Source organism: Panthera leo, chromosome B4 (genome assembly GCF_018350215.1).
Source record: "Panthera leo isolate Ple1 chromosome B4, P.leo_Ple1_pat1.1, whole genome shotgun sequence".
NCBI lineage: Eukaryota > Metazoa > Chordata > Mammalia > Carnivora > Felidae > Panthera > Panthera leo.
Window position 1 is genome coordinate 82,629,344 of NC_056685.1, and position 17,287 is coordinate 82,646,630.

At 45.2% G+C, this 17,287-nt stretch overlaps 2 protein-coding genes across 13 annotated transcripts in view; one reads left to right on the forward strand and one right to left on the reverse strand.

Moving 5' to 3' along the window:
* RBMS2 (RNA binding motif single stranded interacting protein 2) overlaps positions 1–12,268 on the forward strand; it is a 93,675-nt gene extending 81,407 nt beyond the window's left edge. For 5 of the 6 annotated variants that reach the window (XM_042946904.1, XM_042946903.1, XM_042946902.1 and 2 more), the window contains 5 exons: positions 4,915–4,992; positions 5,281–5,391; positions 5,979–6,059; positions 6,462–6,547; positions 7,077–12,268. In XM_042946904.1, coding sequence (XP_042802838.1) covers positions 4,915–4,992; positions 5,281–5,391; positions 5,979–6,059; positions 6,462–6,542 — 351 coding nt within the window. In that variant the 3' untranslated portion in view covers positions 6,543–6,547; positions 7,077–12,268. The remainder of the gene's footprint in view (positions 1–4,914; positions 4,993–5,280; positions 5,392–5,978; positions 6,060–6,461; positions 6,548–7,076) is intronic. The other variant, XM_042946901.1, reaches the window with a different exon arrangement.
* Positions 12,269–12,661: 393 nt separating this feature from the next.
* The window catches only part of BAZ2A (bromodomain adjacent to zinc finger domain 2A), a 34,966-nt gene continuing 30,340 nt past the window's right edge, over positions 12,662–17,287 (reverse strand). For 6 of the 7 annotated variants that reach the window (XM_042946892.1, XM_042946893.1, XM_042946894.1 and 3 more), the window contains 6 exons: positions 16,982–17,271; positions 16,751–16,883; positions 16,513–16,659; positions 15,902–16,128; positions 15,638–15,781; positions 12,662–15,535 (listed from right to left, as the gene is read on the reverse strand). In XM_042946892.1, the coding sequence (XP_042802826.1) occupies positions 15,370–15,535; positions 15,638–15,781; positions 15,902–16,128; positions 16,513–16,659; positions 16,751–16,883; positions 16,982–17,271 (1,107 nt within the window). In that variant the 3' untranslated portion in view covers positions 12,662–15,369. The remainder of the gene's footprint in view (positions 15,536–15,637; positions 15,782–15,901; positions 16,129–16,512; positions 16,660–16,750; positions 16,884–16,981; positions 17,272–17,287) is intronic. The other variant, XM_042946897.1, reaches the window with a different exon arrangement.

Sequence of the window (17,287 nt, forward strand, 5' to 3'; positions counted from 1 at the left end):
CAGGCACAGAGCCTGACATGGGGTTCAAACCCACCAACTGTTAGATCATGACCTGAGCTGAAGTCAGAAGGGATGCTTAACCGACTGAGTCACCCAGGCACCCCTGCATTGTTATTTAATTTGCACTTCCCTGACTATAGCTGAGTTTAAGCGTTTTTTGTTGTTGTTGTTGTTTTTTTTTGCATTTATCATATTTTGATTTGCTCTTCTCTGATTGCTCTTCATATGCTTGGCCCATTTTTTTGTTTGGTTATTCCTTTCCCATCAACTTATAAAAAACTTATTTGTATATTATTTAAGTATTAATCCTCTGGTTATCTTTCTTACAAATATTTTTTTCCAAATTTATTTTTTGTCCATTGACTTTGTGTTGTGGTCCTCAGTCTTGAACTGTAAATCTGAATCACTTGGAGAGCTTATCAAACCTAAATTACTGGGCACCACACAAAGAATTTCCAATTCAATACATCTAGGGTAGGAGGCAAGAATTTTTTTTTAATTATTATTTTTTTTAATGTTTTATTTGGGAGAGAGAGAGCATGAGTGGGGGAAGGGCAAAGAGAGAGGGAGACACAGAATCCAAAGCAGACTCCAGGCTCCGAGCTGTCAGCACAGAGCTCAATGCGGGGCTCAAACTCATGAACCATTATGACCTAAGCTGAAGTTGGACGCTTAACCAACTGAGCCACCCAGGTGCCCCCTCCAAGATTTATTTTGGTTGTTTTACATTTAAATATGTAATCATCAGGAAGTTATTTTTTTAATATATATATTTTAAAGTTTATTTTGTGAGAGAGAGTGTGAGCAGGGGAAGGGCAGAGAGAGAGGGAGAGAGAGAATCCCAAGAAGGCTCTGTGCTGACAGTGCAGGGCTTGAATTCATAAACTGTGAGATCATGACCTGAGCCGAAATCAAGAGAGTTGGACGCTTAACCAACTGAGCCACCCAGGCGCCCCCAGGAATTTATTTTTGTATATGGTAGCAGATAGGGATTTTTTTTTAATGTTTATTTTTGAGAGAGAGTGCGTGTATGCCCACGTGAGCTGGGGAGGGGCAGAGAGCAAAGGAGAGAGAGAATCCTAAGCAGGCTCTGAGTTGTCAGTGCAGAGCTCAGACTCATGGGGCTTGATCTCATGAACCATGAGATCATGACCTGAGCCAAAATCAGGAGTTGTTGCTTAATTGACTGAGCCACCCAGGTACCCCTAAAGATTTTATAAGTAATCTCTGCATTCAACACAGGGGCTCAACCTTACAACCCTGAGATCAAGAGTCACACAGTCCACTGACTGGGCCGGCCAGGTACCCCACCAGATAGGGATTTTATGGAATTCTTTCAGAACGTTAGCGAGTTGTCCTAGCACCAGATTATTATATCATCATATTTGAATTAATGTATTATTAACATGGTGAATTAAATTAAAAATTAATGGTGGGGCCCCTGGGTGGCTCAGTCAGTTAAGCATCTGACTGCAGCTCAGGTCATGATCTCACAGTTTGCAAGCCCTGCATCAGGCTTTGTGCTGACAGCTCGGAGCCTGGAGCCTGCTTCAGATTCTGTGTCTCCCTCTCTCTCTCCCTCCCCCACTTACACTCTGTCTCTCTCTAAAAAATAAAACATTAAAAAAATTTTTTTTATTAAAAATGGTGACTTAAATTGTCACCTTTGTCATATAATAAATATTGGGGTTTGTTTCTGTATCCTTTATCCTCTTTCAGTGCTCATTGTGTCTGTTCTTACTCCAGTGATGCGTTGACTTGATCACAGTGGCTTTCATAATATGGTCCAATATAAGACAAACCTGTTCCAAATTTTTCAGTCTTTTTGCTATTTTTGGCATTTACTCTTCTGTGTAAAGTTTATGATTGATCATTTTATCTAATTTTTGGAAAACTGATAATTTTTTTTTTAATTTTTTTTAACGTTTATTTATTTTTGAGACACAGAGCATGAACAGGTGAGGGGCAGAGAGAGAGGGAGACACAGAATCTGAAACAGGCTCCAGGCTCTGAGCTGTCAACACAGAGCCCGACGCGGGGCTCGAACTCACAGACTGTGAAATCATGACCTGAGCCGAAGTCGGACGCTTAACCGACCAAGCCACCCAGGCGCCCCAGAAAACTGATAATTTTAATTAGAATTACATTAAATTGATTAGTTTAAGAGAACTGACTTTTTTTTTTTTTTTTTTTTTGAGAATTGACTTTTTAAAAAGTATTCCCTCCACCCAAGATTTGGTATTTCTTTTCATGTTTTTAAATCTCTTTTTATGTCCGTCAACAAGGTTTTCGTGTTGTTTACATAGGTCTTATACTTTTCTTGTTGAATATATTCCTAAGTGTTCCATAGTTTTTATAAGCATTTCTAGATACTTCTGGATACACTGAAGAAAAGCTATTGGTTTATGTTCATCTATCTTGTATGCAGCTACCATGCTAAATACTACTACTAGCATTTTTTTTTTACTGAGTCTTTTAAGTTTTCTAGGTATACAGTTATATCATCAGTGCAAAATCATAGCTTTCTCTTTCTTTCCAATTTTATGCCATTGTGTTCTTATCTAATTGTAACCTGTTTGACCCTACTGTAAACTACTATTTTCATAAGTGCAGGGGTTTTAATATTTCTTTGTTTAGGTTAATGTTAACAGCTAGGTTTTGGTAATAGCTTTCAATATATGTATGTAGTTTCTAGTCTCTATTTCACTTTTTGGTGTTTTTTTGTTTGTTTTTAATAAATTGCTGCTGGATTTTATCAAATGCCTTTTCAGCATCTCATACTATGGCTTTCTCCTTCAGTTTTGACTTTTCTTTATAGAGTATCTGATGTTGAACAATCCTTATATTTATGGGGTAAACCTACTTGTTTATTGTGATGCATTTCTAGTTTCTCATTGCTAATTTTTTTCCATTTTAAAATTGAGATATACTTCATATGCCATAAGGTTCACCCACTTAAATCAAAACCACACTCAGATATCACCTCACGCCAGTCAGAGTGGCTAAAATGAACAAATCAGGAGACTATAGATGCTGGCGAGGATGTGGAGAAACGGGAACCCTCTTGCACTCTTGGTGGGAATGCAGATTGGTGCAGCCACTCTGGAAAACAGTGTGGAGGTTCCTCAAAAAATTAAAAATAGACCTACCTATGACCCAGCAATAGCACTGCTAGGAATTTACCCAAGGGATACAGGAGTACTGATGCATAGGGGCACTTGTACCCCAATGTTTAGAGCAGCACTCTCAACAATAGCCAAATTATGGAAAGAGCCTAAATGTCCATCAACTGACGAATGGATAAAGAAATTGTGGTTTTTATACACAATGGAATACTGCGTGGCAATGAGAAAGAATGAAATGTGGCCTTTTGTAGCAACGTGGATGGAACTGGAAAGTGTTAAGTGAAATAAGCCATACAGAGAAAGACAGATACCATATGTTTTCACTCATATGTGGATCCTGAGAAACTTAACAGAAGTCTATGGGGGAGGGGAAGAAAAAAAAAAGAGGTTAGAGAGGGAGAGAGCCAAAGCATAAGAGACTCTTAAAAACTGAGAACAAACTGAGGGTTGATGGGGGGTGGGAGGGAGGGGAGGGTGGGTGATGGGTATCGAGGAGGGCACCTTTTGGGATGAGCACTGGGTGTTGTATGGAAACCAATTTGACAATAAATTTCATATTTAAGACAATTTAAAAAAATAAAAATAAATTCACCCACTTAAAGTAGACAAGTCTGTAATTTCTAGCATATTTTGCAAAGTTATGCAAGTATCACCACTGTCTAATTCCAGAATATTTTTATCACCTCAGAAAGAGACTCTGTACCCATTAGTAGTCACTGCCCATTCTCCCTCACCCCCACCCCCTGGCAACCACTAATATACTTTCTATGGGTATAGATTTGTCGACTCTGGATACTTCATATAATTGGAAGCATACAGGGCTCTTGGGTGGCTGGGTCGGTTGAGCCTCCGACTTTGGCTTGGATTATGATCTCACAGTTTATGGGTCCGAGCCCCATGCCGGGTTCTGTGTTGACAGCTCAGAGCCTGGAGCCTGCTTCGGATTCTGTGTCTCCCTCTCTGCCCCTCTCCACTCGTGCTCTGTCTCTTTCTCTCAAAAATAAAACATTAAAAAATTTTAAAAAAATAAATGGAAGCATACGGTATATGTCTTTTGTGTCAAGCTTCTTTCACTTAGCATGCTCTCAAGGTTTAACGTGTTGTAGCATATAGTGGTACTTGGTTCTTTTTTATGACTGAATCAGTCACATTCCTTTGTGGGACTATACCACATTTTGCTATTCACTTATCAGTTGATGTCTCTTTGAGTTGTTTCTGCCTTTTGGGTATTGTGAATAATACTGCTTTGAACGTTTGTGTACAATTATTGTGTCAACACATGTTTTAGTTTCTCTTGGGTATATACCTCCAAGTGAACTTGCCGGGTTACATAGGAACTCTGTGTTTAATTTTTTGAGCAGTTGCCAAACTGTTTTCCAAAGCTGCTGTACCATTTTACATTCCTGCCCGCAGTATATGACACTTGTTATCCTCTCCCTTTAAATACAGCCATCCTAGTGCGTATGAAGTTGTATCTCATCGTGGTTTTGATTTGCATTTCCCTAGTGACGAATGATGTTGAACCTCTTTCATGTGCTTATTGGCCATTTGTGAATCTTCTTAGAGAAGTATCTATTCCTATCCTTTGCCCATTTTTAAATTGGGTTATTTGTTGACATGTAAGAGTTGCTAATATATTTTATAAAGAGTTTATTCTTAATGTTTCTATGTTGTGAGGGGGCATTCCAACTTTTTTGGGGTTTTGCTGAAACCAAACTATCAGATCACTGGGAGAAACAGTGGTTTCTAGGCAGTTAATGTGTTTGTCTGTTTATTTTGTTTGCATTAGAGAGTAACTCAGACATCTCCTGTACAAGTACCTAACCCATCTTGGATGCACCACCAGTCATACCTCATGCAGCCTTCAGTGAGTGTTCATAAGTGGGCAGAAGCCAAAGAGGCAATTTGATGTAAAGAAAAACAATGGGAAAAACAATGTAAAGAAAAACAATGTGGGTGTGAGTTCTGGCTTAGAACAAACTCAGAGTTTGTTATTCCAAGACAAGGACTCCTCCACACCAATGAGCAGAGCTCCCGTTTCTGTTGTACAGCTGGGTTACTACTCACGTGTTGTTTCCCAGGAATTTTAAATGTCTGCCTTCAGTGGTCCTGATAGATGTGAATCACTAACCCTGTCCTTTGGTGCTGCCTGTAGGGTTCAGTTCTGACACCAGGGATGGATCACCCCATTTCTCTCCAGCCTGCCTCCATGATGGGACCTATTACCCAGCAGTTGGGCCACCTCTCCCTCAGCAGTACAGGCACGGTAAAGCAGGACATTTCTGATTTTCAACTCATACTGAGCAAGGGGTCCCTGTGTCATACTCTTCAGCATAAATACTTGTGAGTGAGGGCGGCGGTTACTTCGGCATCAGTGAAGGCACACTCAGACGAGGAGAGAAACAGAATACGGCCGTTCTGTTCCCCAGTTCACTCCTTTTAACTGATTCCTACTTGGAAAACTAAACAAATAGTGCTTCTGTCTTCATAGCAGTTTATCCAGGAGCTCACACACATGTCCTTAGAAATCCTTACGAAAATCATAGAAAGAAGAATGCATGAAGCTCTTGAAGTTTCTCGTAGGTCGGCTGCATTCTGGCTTGCACAGGAGAGCTTCAAGGCTGTGTGATGAGCAAAAGCAGAAGGCAGGAAAGATCAGGAAAGGAAGGCATGGAGGTGGACGTCTCTCTAAGCCAGTGCATTTTAGAACCACCTGAAGTGCTCTTGAAAAAGACAATTAGATTAGACTCTCTGGGGATGGAACATAGGCATCAGTGGTTTTTAAAGCTTCCCAGGGACTTTAAATGTAGCCAAAGAGCCCATCTCTGAGCCTGTTGCTGGTTTTCACTCTAGTACATGCCGACGGCTGCTGCTATGCAAGGAGCGTACATCTCCCAGTACACGCCTGTGCCGCCGTCTAGTGTCTCAGCTGAGGTAAGAGCTTTCTCGTCTCTTTGGATTGAGGATAGGACAACAAACAGGCAGACTTTCACCTGATCAAGATCTTCCTCTAACAGTGATGCTGGTTCTGTGTTCCCAGTCAGCTGGTAGGTATGTGAGTGAATGTAGGAAATAAGGACTTCGTCTGTGTCCTTGAATGAGGCCCTTCCTCACATTGGACAGACAGTGGTTAATGCTGCTCGTACTGAGTAGTGTCTTGGGAAGAAGACAGAGTGCTCTAATCGTTGAGGAGGTGATGCTGTGTGCGCATGTGTGTGTGTGCTCTCACGGGTGTGCAGAAGGGGGTGGGTCTGGGTGGGTTCTAGTTAGGCTACTTTAGTGGGAAGTCACCAAAGGCATGTGTAAGGTGACCCTCCTACCTTGGCTGTGGTGCAGGAGAGTGGCGGCCAGCAAAATCAGGTGACGGTGGATGCTCCCTCAGATCATGGGGTCTACTCTTTCCAGTTCAACAAGTAACAGCGGTAAGAACCATAGGTTCTCATGTCTGTCATCCTCCTCCCTCCCCTCTCTGGCTTCTGCCTCCTTTAGGATCCCCCTCCCCGTCTGTGCTGAGTACAGGCCTACCTCTTTTTTGTGTGTTTTACTTTATTGAGCTTTGCAGATATTACATCTTTTTTTTTTTTTTTTTTACAAATTGAAGTTTTATGGCAACCTTGCTTTGAGCAAGTCTGTCAGCACCATTTTTCCAACAGCATTTACTCACTTCGTGTCTCTGTGTCACATTTTGGTAATTCCAAAATATTTCAAATTTTTTATACATTTGTTATGGTGATCTGTGATCAGTAATTATGACTTTCTGAAAGTTCAGGTGATGGTTAGCATTTTTAGCGATAAAAGTACTTTGAAATTTAGGTATGCTTATTTTTTTTAGGCATAATGCTATTGCACACCTAATAGACTACAGTATAATGTAAACATAGTTTCTGTATGTGCTGGGAAACCAAAAATTTCATTTGAACTTGCTTTATTGCGATACTTGCTTTATTGCAGTGGTCTGGAACCGAACTGCAATCTCTCTAAGGCATGCCTGTGCAAACGAATTCTCGGCAATGCTGATGCTCCCAGACTCCAGAGGGCCAACCAGGAATACAGACCATCTGTGGGGTCCTGCTAACGACTAACACGCAGTCATCGTTTTTCACTGGCGGGGCCCTGGAAAGAGAAATCTACGCACTCCCTGCCCTCTGCTTATTCCTCCATTCCTGATGGAGCCTGGGGGAGCCGTCACTTTTTGTGTGTGCTTCAGCCAAGGAGATCAAAAGAACTGTTTTTCTTTTTTTTGCAAAGAAAGTTTTCTATTTTGTTTTCAACTGCAATATACTCTTTCCATATCCCAAAGAGACAGTGCCTGGAGCTTCTTCTCATCTTTACGCAAAACAGTGTTTGATGTGTTGGGCTTCTCTGGGGAGGCTTTAAAAATTTTTGTCATTTCTTTTTTTAAAAAAAGAAAAGAAAAAGGTGTGAAAGAAAGAAAGATGCAGAAGTCCTACTGTGGACCCTCACACAGATTTTAGTTATGGGCTTATTTTGGTGTGTGTAGAAGAATATACAGACTTCAGAAGTTTCATTTTATAAAGTCTTAGTTCATACATCCCGTCTCTTCTTCACACATTTTATGCCTTCTTTCTCTCATCCAGACTGTTCTTTTTCTCTTTTCATACAGCAGAGCCTGCCCACTTTGCCTTTTTACAGTTTTTAATTTTGTGAATTTCTTTTTTGAATGAAATTTTGTGTGGACTTTTTAGAGGCCTGGGCAAGGGACAAGGTAGAACACTAAGCAGGCAGTGGAAGCAGCTTGTCCTCCCTCTGCCTTGCTGCATCCTCACGACCTTGGAAGAAAGACCAGACTTTGCCTTCAGGAAAGAGAGATGTGATGCAGGCTTGTTAAAGAGACAGTCCCACAGTCTTTGGAAGCCATCCTTGAGCCAAATTTGGACGAAGACTAGGTCTTTCCTGGAAAGCTCCAAAAGGGTGGACTTTCTGACTTCTGACTGATTCTTCAGATCACTGAGATCAACACCGTGTGAGGAAGTGTCTCTTCTCCAGCGACAGGTTTACAGGAATACCAGCTTTCCTGTTTTCCTGAAGGATCTTCTTTTTTGCCCGGGGTCTCTGTCCTGTCTTCCTATCACACATTGCTGTACTCAGATGAGCCTTTGCAACTGTGACCTTGTTGAATCGACTTGGGCTTTTTCCCCACTGTGGAAGATCATCTGCTTCATCTAGACCAGTAGTTCTGGTCTAGATGAAAAAACCAAGAAGGTGGTTTTGTCCCCTAGAGGCCACTTGGAAATCTCTGGAAATCTCTTGCCTGGGGCTGGGGGCTGTGTGCTCTTGGCATCCAGTGGCCAGAGACCAAGGGTGCTGCTAAAATATCTTACAGTGCACAGGACGGCCCCAGCTCCCCCAGCAAAGAATTATTTGGCTCCAAATGTTGGTAGTGCCAAGGTTGAGAAACCTCATTGTGGACAGTGTTGTACTGCCTCCTGTAACAGAGGACTTGGTAAGTTCCCACCCTAACCCTGGCTACACAGTGTCCTTTGACACTCAGCGTAACTAGTTGAGAGGGACGGAACTAGGGCCCTTGAATTTTCCCCAGGCTTTGACCTCGGACACCTCTGCATGCAGTGAGAGCTGCCCTCGAGAGGCACGTGCACACACACGTTCAGCGGGATCCAGGTATGGGGACCGCTCTGTGTTGTGCGCTGTGCAGGGTGAGAAGGACAAAGCTCTCTGTAACTGTCTGGGGCAACCTGCTCTACCCTCGTGTGTGTTTGGATCCCTTTTCCAGGGAACCGGAATATCAACAATAAATTTCCTTCTTGTGGAAGGACTACAGGGAGCTAGGACAGAAAAGGGCAATAAATCCCATCTCATTACTTCCAAGGTTGGAATCCTTTAAAATCTATATTTTGCTCTTTAACTCCATCTCCTTTGCGAGCCCGGACTCTGTGACATGGAGACAGAGAGGAGAAGGCCTTCGCGCATCCCCTCGAAGTAAGATCCTGTGACTGTCCTCTCCCAGCCACTACCTTGCGCACCGTGAGTTGTGCTCCCCTTCACTGCAAGGTCAGGTGCTTTTCACCAGTCCATGAGACAGAAAGCCAAGCCGAATGATAGAGAATGGAGAGATGGATGGGTGTTTGGTAGGCTGGCTGTTGGGAGAGCAAAGGGATGATGCGGAGGGAAAAGAAGCTGTGGTGTCAGTTCTTGTACAAAGAGTTTGGACCCAGCTTCCCCACCCCACCCCTCCCCCTGTCCCAGAAGTGAGTCTTTGTGCTCTCTGCCCCTCGACTGCCCTTTTGTACAGCCCTGCAGGCAGGGGAGGTGGACGGCTTGGGTCATGTATAAAATGTAAAGGACATAATTGCCACTATTAATTTTCTCATAAGTAAGTCCCACCTCAGGAAGGGCTTATCCCTTGTAAAACAGCCCCAAACCCAGTAACTTTCTAGAAGGGTTTGGCCGACTGGGCAAGTAGCTCTTGTTTCTGAGTCTCCAAGTATGCCATAGATTTCTTATAAGTGGACTTGAAGAGGAAAAAAGAAATCCACAATCCTGTTCATTTAATTGATAATTTGGAGGCGCCTTGCTATACCCAGGAGCTTTAGTGCAGCAGGGGCGTTTCAGGTATGGAAACTGTTGTTCATGCAACTGTTGCCTCTCCTCCGCCCTCCCAGACATTTTTTTTTTTAACTTAAAAAATTTTTTTTCCCCAGAACTCTTGATAGTATTTTCTGTGTTGTTGTTGTTTTTTAATGTTTAAAGGGCCAGGGTTGTGCTTGTTTTAAATCATGAAGTTACCTTTTGTGTATTCGATTCATGTGAATCTACATAATGGGTTCTGTTGAGTGTTTCTGGTTTGGGCAGGTTGGAGCATGGGAAGTGGTGGGAGCCTGAAGTTATTTTTGTAGTAGTTAATGGCACTGTGGAATTTTAGTGTTTGGGTTATGCTCCTGTTTTCCCCCTAGTTGTTAGTTCATTTCTAACAGTCAGTTGCTAACATGGGTGAGTGATCGGAGAAAGGGGAGAATGAAGGATGCTTTTTCTCTCATGAAATAGCCTGTTAGTGGCAGCAGTGGCAGGGGACTTGTAGGAGGGCCTTCAAGCTCACAGCCTCGGGCCGGGCTAAAGTCTTTAAACACTGTGCCTAGTATTTTCCGAATTGTCTTCACAAGAGCCAAGATCATACTGTCTGCATGTCACATCTCACCCCCACTCATTACAGATGCTTGTAACATTCTGAAAATATTTTGTGCTTTTCTGTTTTTGGTCAAATAGAATACATCAGAGTCCCTTCTGATGATATAATCCTTTTACTAGGCTCAGAGCCTGCCTGTCCTATCTCACATCAGTGTTCCTACTGTTCCTTTCACCCTCTGGGGTGATATTCAAACCCTAGGCTGATTAGACTTTTTGGAGGAGGGTGTGGGTAGAGGGTACAGAAGATGTGGGAATGATGATAGGGAGAGATGTTATTTTTTAAGACTGTTTTAAACCAAAGAGTTTGGAGAGCTGCCCAGACTAGGAAGCCTGGTGGCTCTGAAGAGGCAACAGCCATTGTCAGTAATAGATAGGCAGGGGTGGAGGACATTACGTTCGTCGAGGGTGAAGACTAGACGTGCTGCTCTACCAACCATTCCTGGGTTGGGCCACCTCAGCCTAGCTCCATTCCTCTTCCTTTCTTAACCTGGTCGGTGAGTTCATTCACCCCCTTGATGCCTGCAGTGCTCATTCCTTGCTGCTTCAGTGTCCTCCTTAAGTATGGGTTGCCACTTTGCACCACATAGGTGCTTGAGAGGCCCAGCTGGGATGGGATGTTGCGGGGATCGTGGATGATTTAGTCTCTTTTTTTGGAGGGGTGGGAGGTGGGGGGTGGAATTTCCTCCCTGCTCTGTTGTGCACATGCTCCACCTTCTGGGAGAGCAGGAGAACTGCACTCATGAAGGGCGACGGAGTTTCTTAACCAGTAGTTAAGAAACTTGGGTCAATGATCAGGTCTCAACTTGTCCCCAGGCCCTGTTAAACTAGCTTCAGAGAAGAAGGTGGGGGTTGTGAAGCTCGTGTGTAAGGGCTAGGTGTTCAACTTGTGCCTGGCCACACCGATTCCTCTTTAAACCAATTACTCCGTTTTGGTGCTTAGCTACATTTTAGGTCCTTCCAGGCATTAGCAGAGCCCTATTTACTCAGCTTTTGTTAACCACTTTTGTAAGGAGGGTCTTCCTTCAGCCACTAAGGCCAGCCTGTGAGTTGTGTCACCCTTCTGATCTTTGCTGACCTTGCCAGGGGTGCTCCCCACAGGGCTGCAGTCATGACAGGTGCCCTCTTGCCCATTACCATTGCTCTTTCTCCCTGCCACATCCACTCCATGTACCAGAACTTCCTTGTCCTTGTTACACATCTACCTCACAATTTCACAGTTAAACAAGGGCATAGGCACCTGGTTTACCTCTGTACTCTGTCCTTACCTTCATGAGCTGGAGGCTAGAAAGGGTTCATGATCCAATGCAATAATTTCTATTTCTGAAATGTCTCCTTTGGGATTTTTAGCTCATTAATCACCCTGGAATAGTGTGCACTCTTCAGTTAGATCTCATTGTGATAGGCTCGGGGAGCGGGGACAGGCCATGTAATGACTGCCTAGGATGTTAATTAATGCTTGGGAGCCACTGCCAGAACCACCACCATTGGTGCACATCTCAGAACTTGAGGATTGAGGGAGTTGACCAGTGTGGCTGCTGTATAGCCAAGAAGGGTTAACAAGTATCAAAAAGGGAATTTGATTTTTATGGTGCTGGAAGCTGGTGTTCCTGTACCTTGTATCTTTAGAGGGTTCACCAAAATAAAACTTCCAGACTGGAGGGTGGGGAGATTTCCAGCCTGAGTAAAGGTCCTCACTCCATTATGGTGTCCCTATCCCATTTTTTTGTGAGTGGTGCTTTCTAGCATGCCCTCGTCATCCTGGACAGAAGTTTAATTTATACTCAAATACATTTTGTACATTTTTTCCTTTATCCGGAAGCTTCTAGTTGTATACTCTTTTCGTGTCTATGCCAGTGCCACCTACCTTTTAGCTTATTCTTCCTTTTTGACCCTTGGTATTTTCATGTTCCTTCCCTACAATTTGGTAGAGCTTCATTTTGTCTTTCAACTTTTGTTTTGAAATAAAACACAAAAGTCTACCTCCTGGTGTTTTATCCATTGGGGGGGAAGTTGGGAGGTTGGTGATGGGCCCGTATCTGCTACTGTGGGAACACAAGTGGCAGCTTAGGAAGCCAAGGCGGCATCTCACAAGGTGGGCACTAGGCACTGAATCCCACTTTGCTCCAGCACCTTGGCCAGGAGCACGAAGAATCTGTTCCATCCACGTAAGCAGAAATCCTACTCTCAATGATGCCTCTTGTACAGCAAAGGCCAAGCTTGGAGGTTTGGGGCTACACCTTGGAAGTTTAGGGGCATATTGCTCCCCTGCCTGCTGTCTCCTATACAAGTCATACCCTAACACCCAGTCTTTCCCTTAGGCAAGTGTGAGAACCTATGCTGAAGGGAAGATAAATACACAAGAGTCTTTTGAATCTCTATCAAATGTGGTTTTTATTTCAACTGACAAGCACTTTTCTACAGCTGCACTTGTGGAACATCACATGGCAAAAACAGGAGTTTTTTCTCTAGACCTTTTTTTTTCTTTTTTAAACCTTATTAAAAATGAGATTGGTCCTAAAAATATAGAAAGAAATAAATTTAAATTCACAAAAAACTGTACATTATCAAAAAGTCACTAAAACACCACATTTGGTTATATAAAAAGTCAAGTCCCTTTTGTTGTAAAAGGAACATGGAAACTTGTTGGTGTCGATGGTGTGGTTTCTTCCTGTTACCAGACTGATAGAGGGGAGGGGAAACAAAGGGGCAGGGGGTGGGTTTTATTATTTTTTTTTTTACCTGCCTTCCCTACCGAATACTCTTATTTGACAAGAAGAGAAAAATCCACCTAGCTCAAGGGGCAGTGAAGATGAGGGAAAGAAACATGAGAAATGGCCCCTTTGATCATGCCCTACCCCACCCCCCTTAAAGCCCCCACTTCTTCAAACTGAGGCTAGGACTCCACCCCACCTTAAGAGTGCCTGGTCCCTAGGGAAAGAGATGGAGCTGGGAGAGGAATACAAAACAGGAACATGGAGATTTCACTCCCCCGTCCACCTCGCCTCCAACAATAGAAATTAATCTAGTACATTTTACACCAGGGGAAAACTGCCATGGGGAGAAAGAAGAGCCCCCAACTATAACAGTTCCAAACGTTTGACTAACACAAACTTTGTTACAGTGCAGTTATTTAGATAAAATATAAATATTTATGCATAATATAAAGTCAATTCAAATATTCTTCAATCCACCTCTTAAAAGCAAAAAAAAAAAAAAAAAAAAAAAAAAAAAAACCAACAAAAAAACATAAAATTAAAAGTTTTGAGGTTTATCTGACAGAAAAGGCGACTTTAGAAATAGGCCATGGGGGAGGTGGGGGGCATAAAGGAATAAGAAAGGGGCTGCCCCAGGACCTCCCCACACTGCCCCCCACCCCCTTCAGTGGCTGTCCAGTGCTGCCAGAAGGACAAGGAATGCTCCACCTTGCCTGGCACGCCCTCCCCCACCAATGAAACATTTCTTGGTCACCTGGGCTCTCTGCTTGGGCCGCCAGCAGCCGCCTCCCCAGTGCAAGTACCCGTAATCTCTGATGGGAGGGGCTCTGCTGAGCAGGAGAGCAGGGGGTGGGGGCCCATGGCTGTGGCTGGGAGTTAGCAGCTTTCCTCTCACAAGCTGGGGCTTAACCTGGGCATAGTCACATGTAGGGCAGCGGTGGGCCCAGAGCCCTCTTCCCTACTCTCTTGTGCTCTGGGGTCTCTGCTGCTGGGAAAGGGGCCCCGGGTATGAAGTAGGTAAGGGAAGAAAAGCACAACTAAACCCACAGAAGCTCATGGGATTAGGAGAAGATCCAGTTCTACCCCTCTCCCTACAGAAGCTTAAGACTCCAAGCTACTGAAAGGAGAGGGAGTTCCTGCTGAAAGATTGCACAGTTTGAAGAGGCTGGAACAGAAATGCCTGGGAGAGGAGACACAGCCTTATACCCAGAAAAACTGCTCCTGTGGTTTCCCAAGGACAAAAATGTGATGGTTTGAAACACTAGGGAAGGTGGAAATAAAAACAGATACTTAGGGAACCTGGATGCCATCAAACAACACAGGGCACAATCACAGCATCCTCCCACCCTCCCCCCTTCTCCCACTCCCTCACACACACCACACATACCCACAGACAGACACACACACACACACACCTCTCTCTGAGGCCAGCTGATTGCTACCTGGCCTCCATCTTGGGAGTGCGCCCAAACTCAGCAGTAGTTGTCCCTGAGGAGTTCCCAAGAGGGAGGTTTGGGTAAGAGGTGGGGAAGGAGGCTGGAAGGCCCAGGGTCCAGGGTGTCTCCCTGCCCTCTCCCCAGCTACTGAGTTTCAAAAAAGGCTAGAAACTCAGCACATGAGGAGTATCCAACATTATAAATGGGATAGCTATTGGCAGGAAGATGAGGACAGAGAGAAAGGGACCTCTGAACTTCTTTTTCCTTTGAAGGGAAAAAAGATTTGGGGGAAGAGAGAGGGGGAGAGGAACCCGTACACGATAGTTTTACATTATTGGATGAGAGAAAATCTGAAAGTAGGGAAAAGGAAAAATTGAGAAAGTGAGAAGCAGGGGAGGGACTGAACATGGAAGCAGCATGTTCAGGGCCCGGTGTCCGGCTCGACACACTTGGGAGTTAAGTCCACTTTACTGGCCGTCACTGCGGGTCCACACACAGTACAGAGTGTTTCTCGGTTTCACACATTCACTAGAACTATTGCTATTGTTAAACAGCCCCAGAATGCTGGGGCACGTACAGGGAAGGAGAAGAAGCTGGGAAGAGGAAGCAGGGACTTCTTTCCTCCTCATTTTAAATTAGGAAATAAAACAGAAAGGAAAAATTATTTCTTTCTTTCTTTTTTTGGCTTTCAGTCCAGAAGGACCTCATCTCTGCCCCTCTTATTTGAGGGGCAAGAGGAGGAAAGGGAGAAAGGGGTGTAGGTAGGGATAAGAGGATGTAGGGCGCTGCCAAGGGTGGGGTCAAAAATCAGGATTAGATCTCTGACTCGAGTCTGGACCCAGGGCAGCATCAGCAGGTAAGAATGGCAGGGTATTTTTTGTTTGGAGGGCAGGGGGAGATGCCACCAGGTGACTCCCCACCTCCCGTGCCTCACAGATTGGCCTGTTTTCCCTGATAAAACTCCTCCCAGCGGCTCTCGAAGAAGCGGCGCATGATGTGCCCAGCCTTGCCCACTTCAGAGTCATCCTCATTGAAGGTCTGGCAGTTGTCAAAGACCAGGAGTGCGTCTGCCGCGAACTCCTCCGAGCTGGTGTACCTGGGCAGGATGGAGGCAGAGCTGTGAGTAGGGGTGGGGGGTGGGGGGAGGAAGAGTTACAGCAGCGACACACAGCCAGGGGAGGTGCTGATGTCTACCTACCCTCCCCGGAGCAGTCGCTCCCGCATGGTGGAAAAATCCATAGGGTTTTTGATGATGCGCCGGTACCCGCTCACCAAACGTGGGTTCACGGGCTCCAGGAAAGGCCAAGCTGCGTCATGGGACTCCATCTCCATCAAGATAATCCTGTCATTTCATTAAAGGGACAGAGAAGGCTGCATCACAGGAAGCACATACCCTGACCCCTCTTAGCCCTTTACTGAGGCAAAGGTAGAGCCAGAAGTCCCCAGAATTCATTCAACTCACTCGCAAAATGTGAGATCACTGTGGTGGTTCCGCATGGAGAGTCGCCGCCGCTTGGAGGGGGACAGCCCTTCTTCTGAGTACCGGGGCGCCGCTGGGCTTTCTCGACCCCTTGACAGTACCCGGCGTCGGCGGCCATCCCCCTCTGGGAAGTTCAGCTCATAACTACTTTTCCGCTTCTGGCCTCGTTTTGGGAAACCAGGCTTCTGAGTGAATCCTCCCTCTACCTGCTGAGGATGGGAAAAGGTGAGATGAGTAACAGCTGGACGAGTACTCGCTTACCCTCCAGTTCATTACAATCCCTGCTTGTCTAAGTGTGATTGAGGCTTCGAAATACTTCCACACATGTGCATCTATTCATGTAGGCCAATAAAGGAGGTAAAAGGAAAAAGTATAATCATGAGGAAAGCAAGTGAGGCTACAGAATTTAAGTGACTTTTCCAAAGAAGGACCAGAAAGAACCCAGGTCTCCCAGCACCCAGCCTGGAGCTCTTTCCAAGGAGAGACTGTGGCATGGTAAGAAGTGGTTATCTGTAGGACTAGTAACAAATGGGGTGAGAAAGAAAACCTCTGACTTCTGCTTAGAAGTGGGAATGAGAAAGCAGAAGCCTTACCTGGGCCAAACATACTGCACAGAACCAATCTCCTTCTGGGACAGCCTCCATCTTGGGCCGATGGCAGTAAATGTGGCAGCCGCGGTCACACCCATCACAAAGCAGAAGAAACTCATCATTGTCACCCTTCCGGCAGACGAGACAGGTCTAGACCCAGGATATGAAGAGGCGAGGTGAGCCCTCAAGCCTCTGCCTGCTAGTGACCCCACCCACCCGGCTGGCTGTCCCAGCTTCTTACCACTTTGTTGACGGACTTCTCCCAGGCAATCGACCTCTCCAGCTGGCCCAGGCACAAGCACACCTGGGCTGCACTCCTGCACCGCTCAAGTGTCTGTCGCCATGCTCGAATGCGAGGGGTGATCTCATATGATCTGGGGGGAGAAGGTGGCGATCTTTGGATGAGGAGCAGGACCCATTAAACTTACCCCTTCTCCCCCAAGACTGAGAATGGGCGAGAGGGATCACTCACATCTCTGTAGTGGTGCACTGGGGGGCACTACTGGGCGTGCTGAGCAAGGCCTTCTCTAGCACCACCTCATGAGCTGGCCAGAGGGGCTCCCGTAGATACCGCCGCTCCACATTCTGCTCCAGGGCAGCCAGCCGCATCACAGCCAGGTCCAGAGGGTTGGTAGTTTTACGCTGGGGTGCCAGTCCTTCCCTACCTCGACCTCTCCAGGTGATATCCTCCTGAGAGTCAGGTAGATGCTCACAGTAGGACAAGTCTTCACGAGTAGAGTCTGGGCTGGGACAGGTCCAGCCCTGCAGGTGGGAGAGA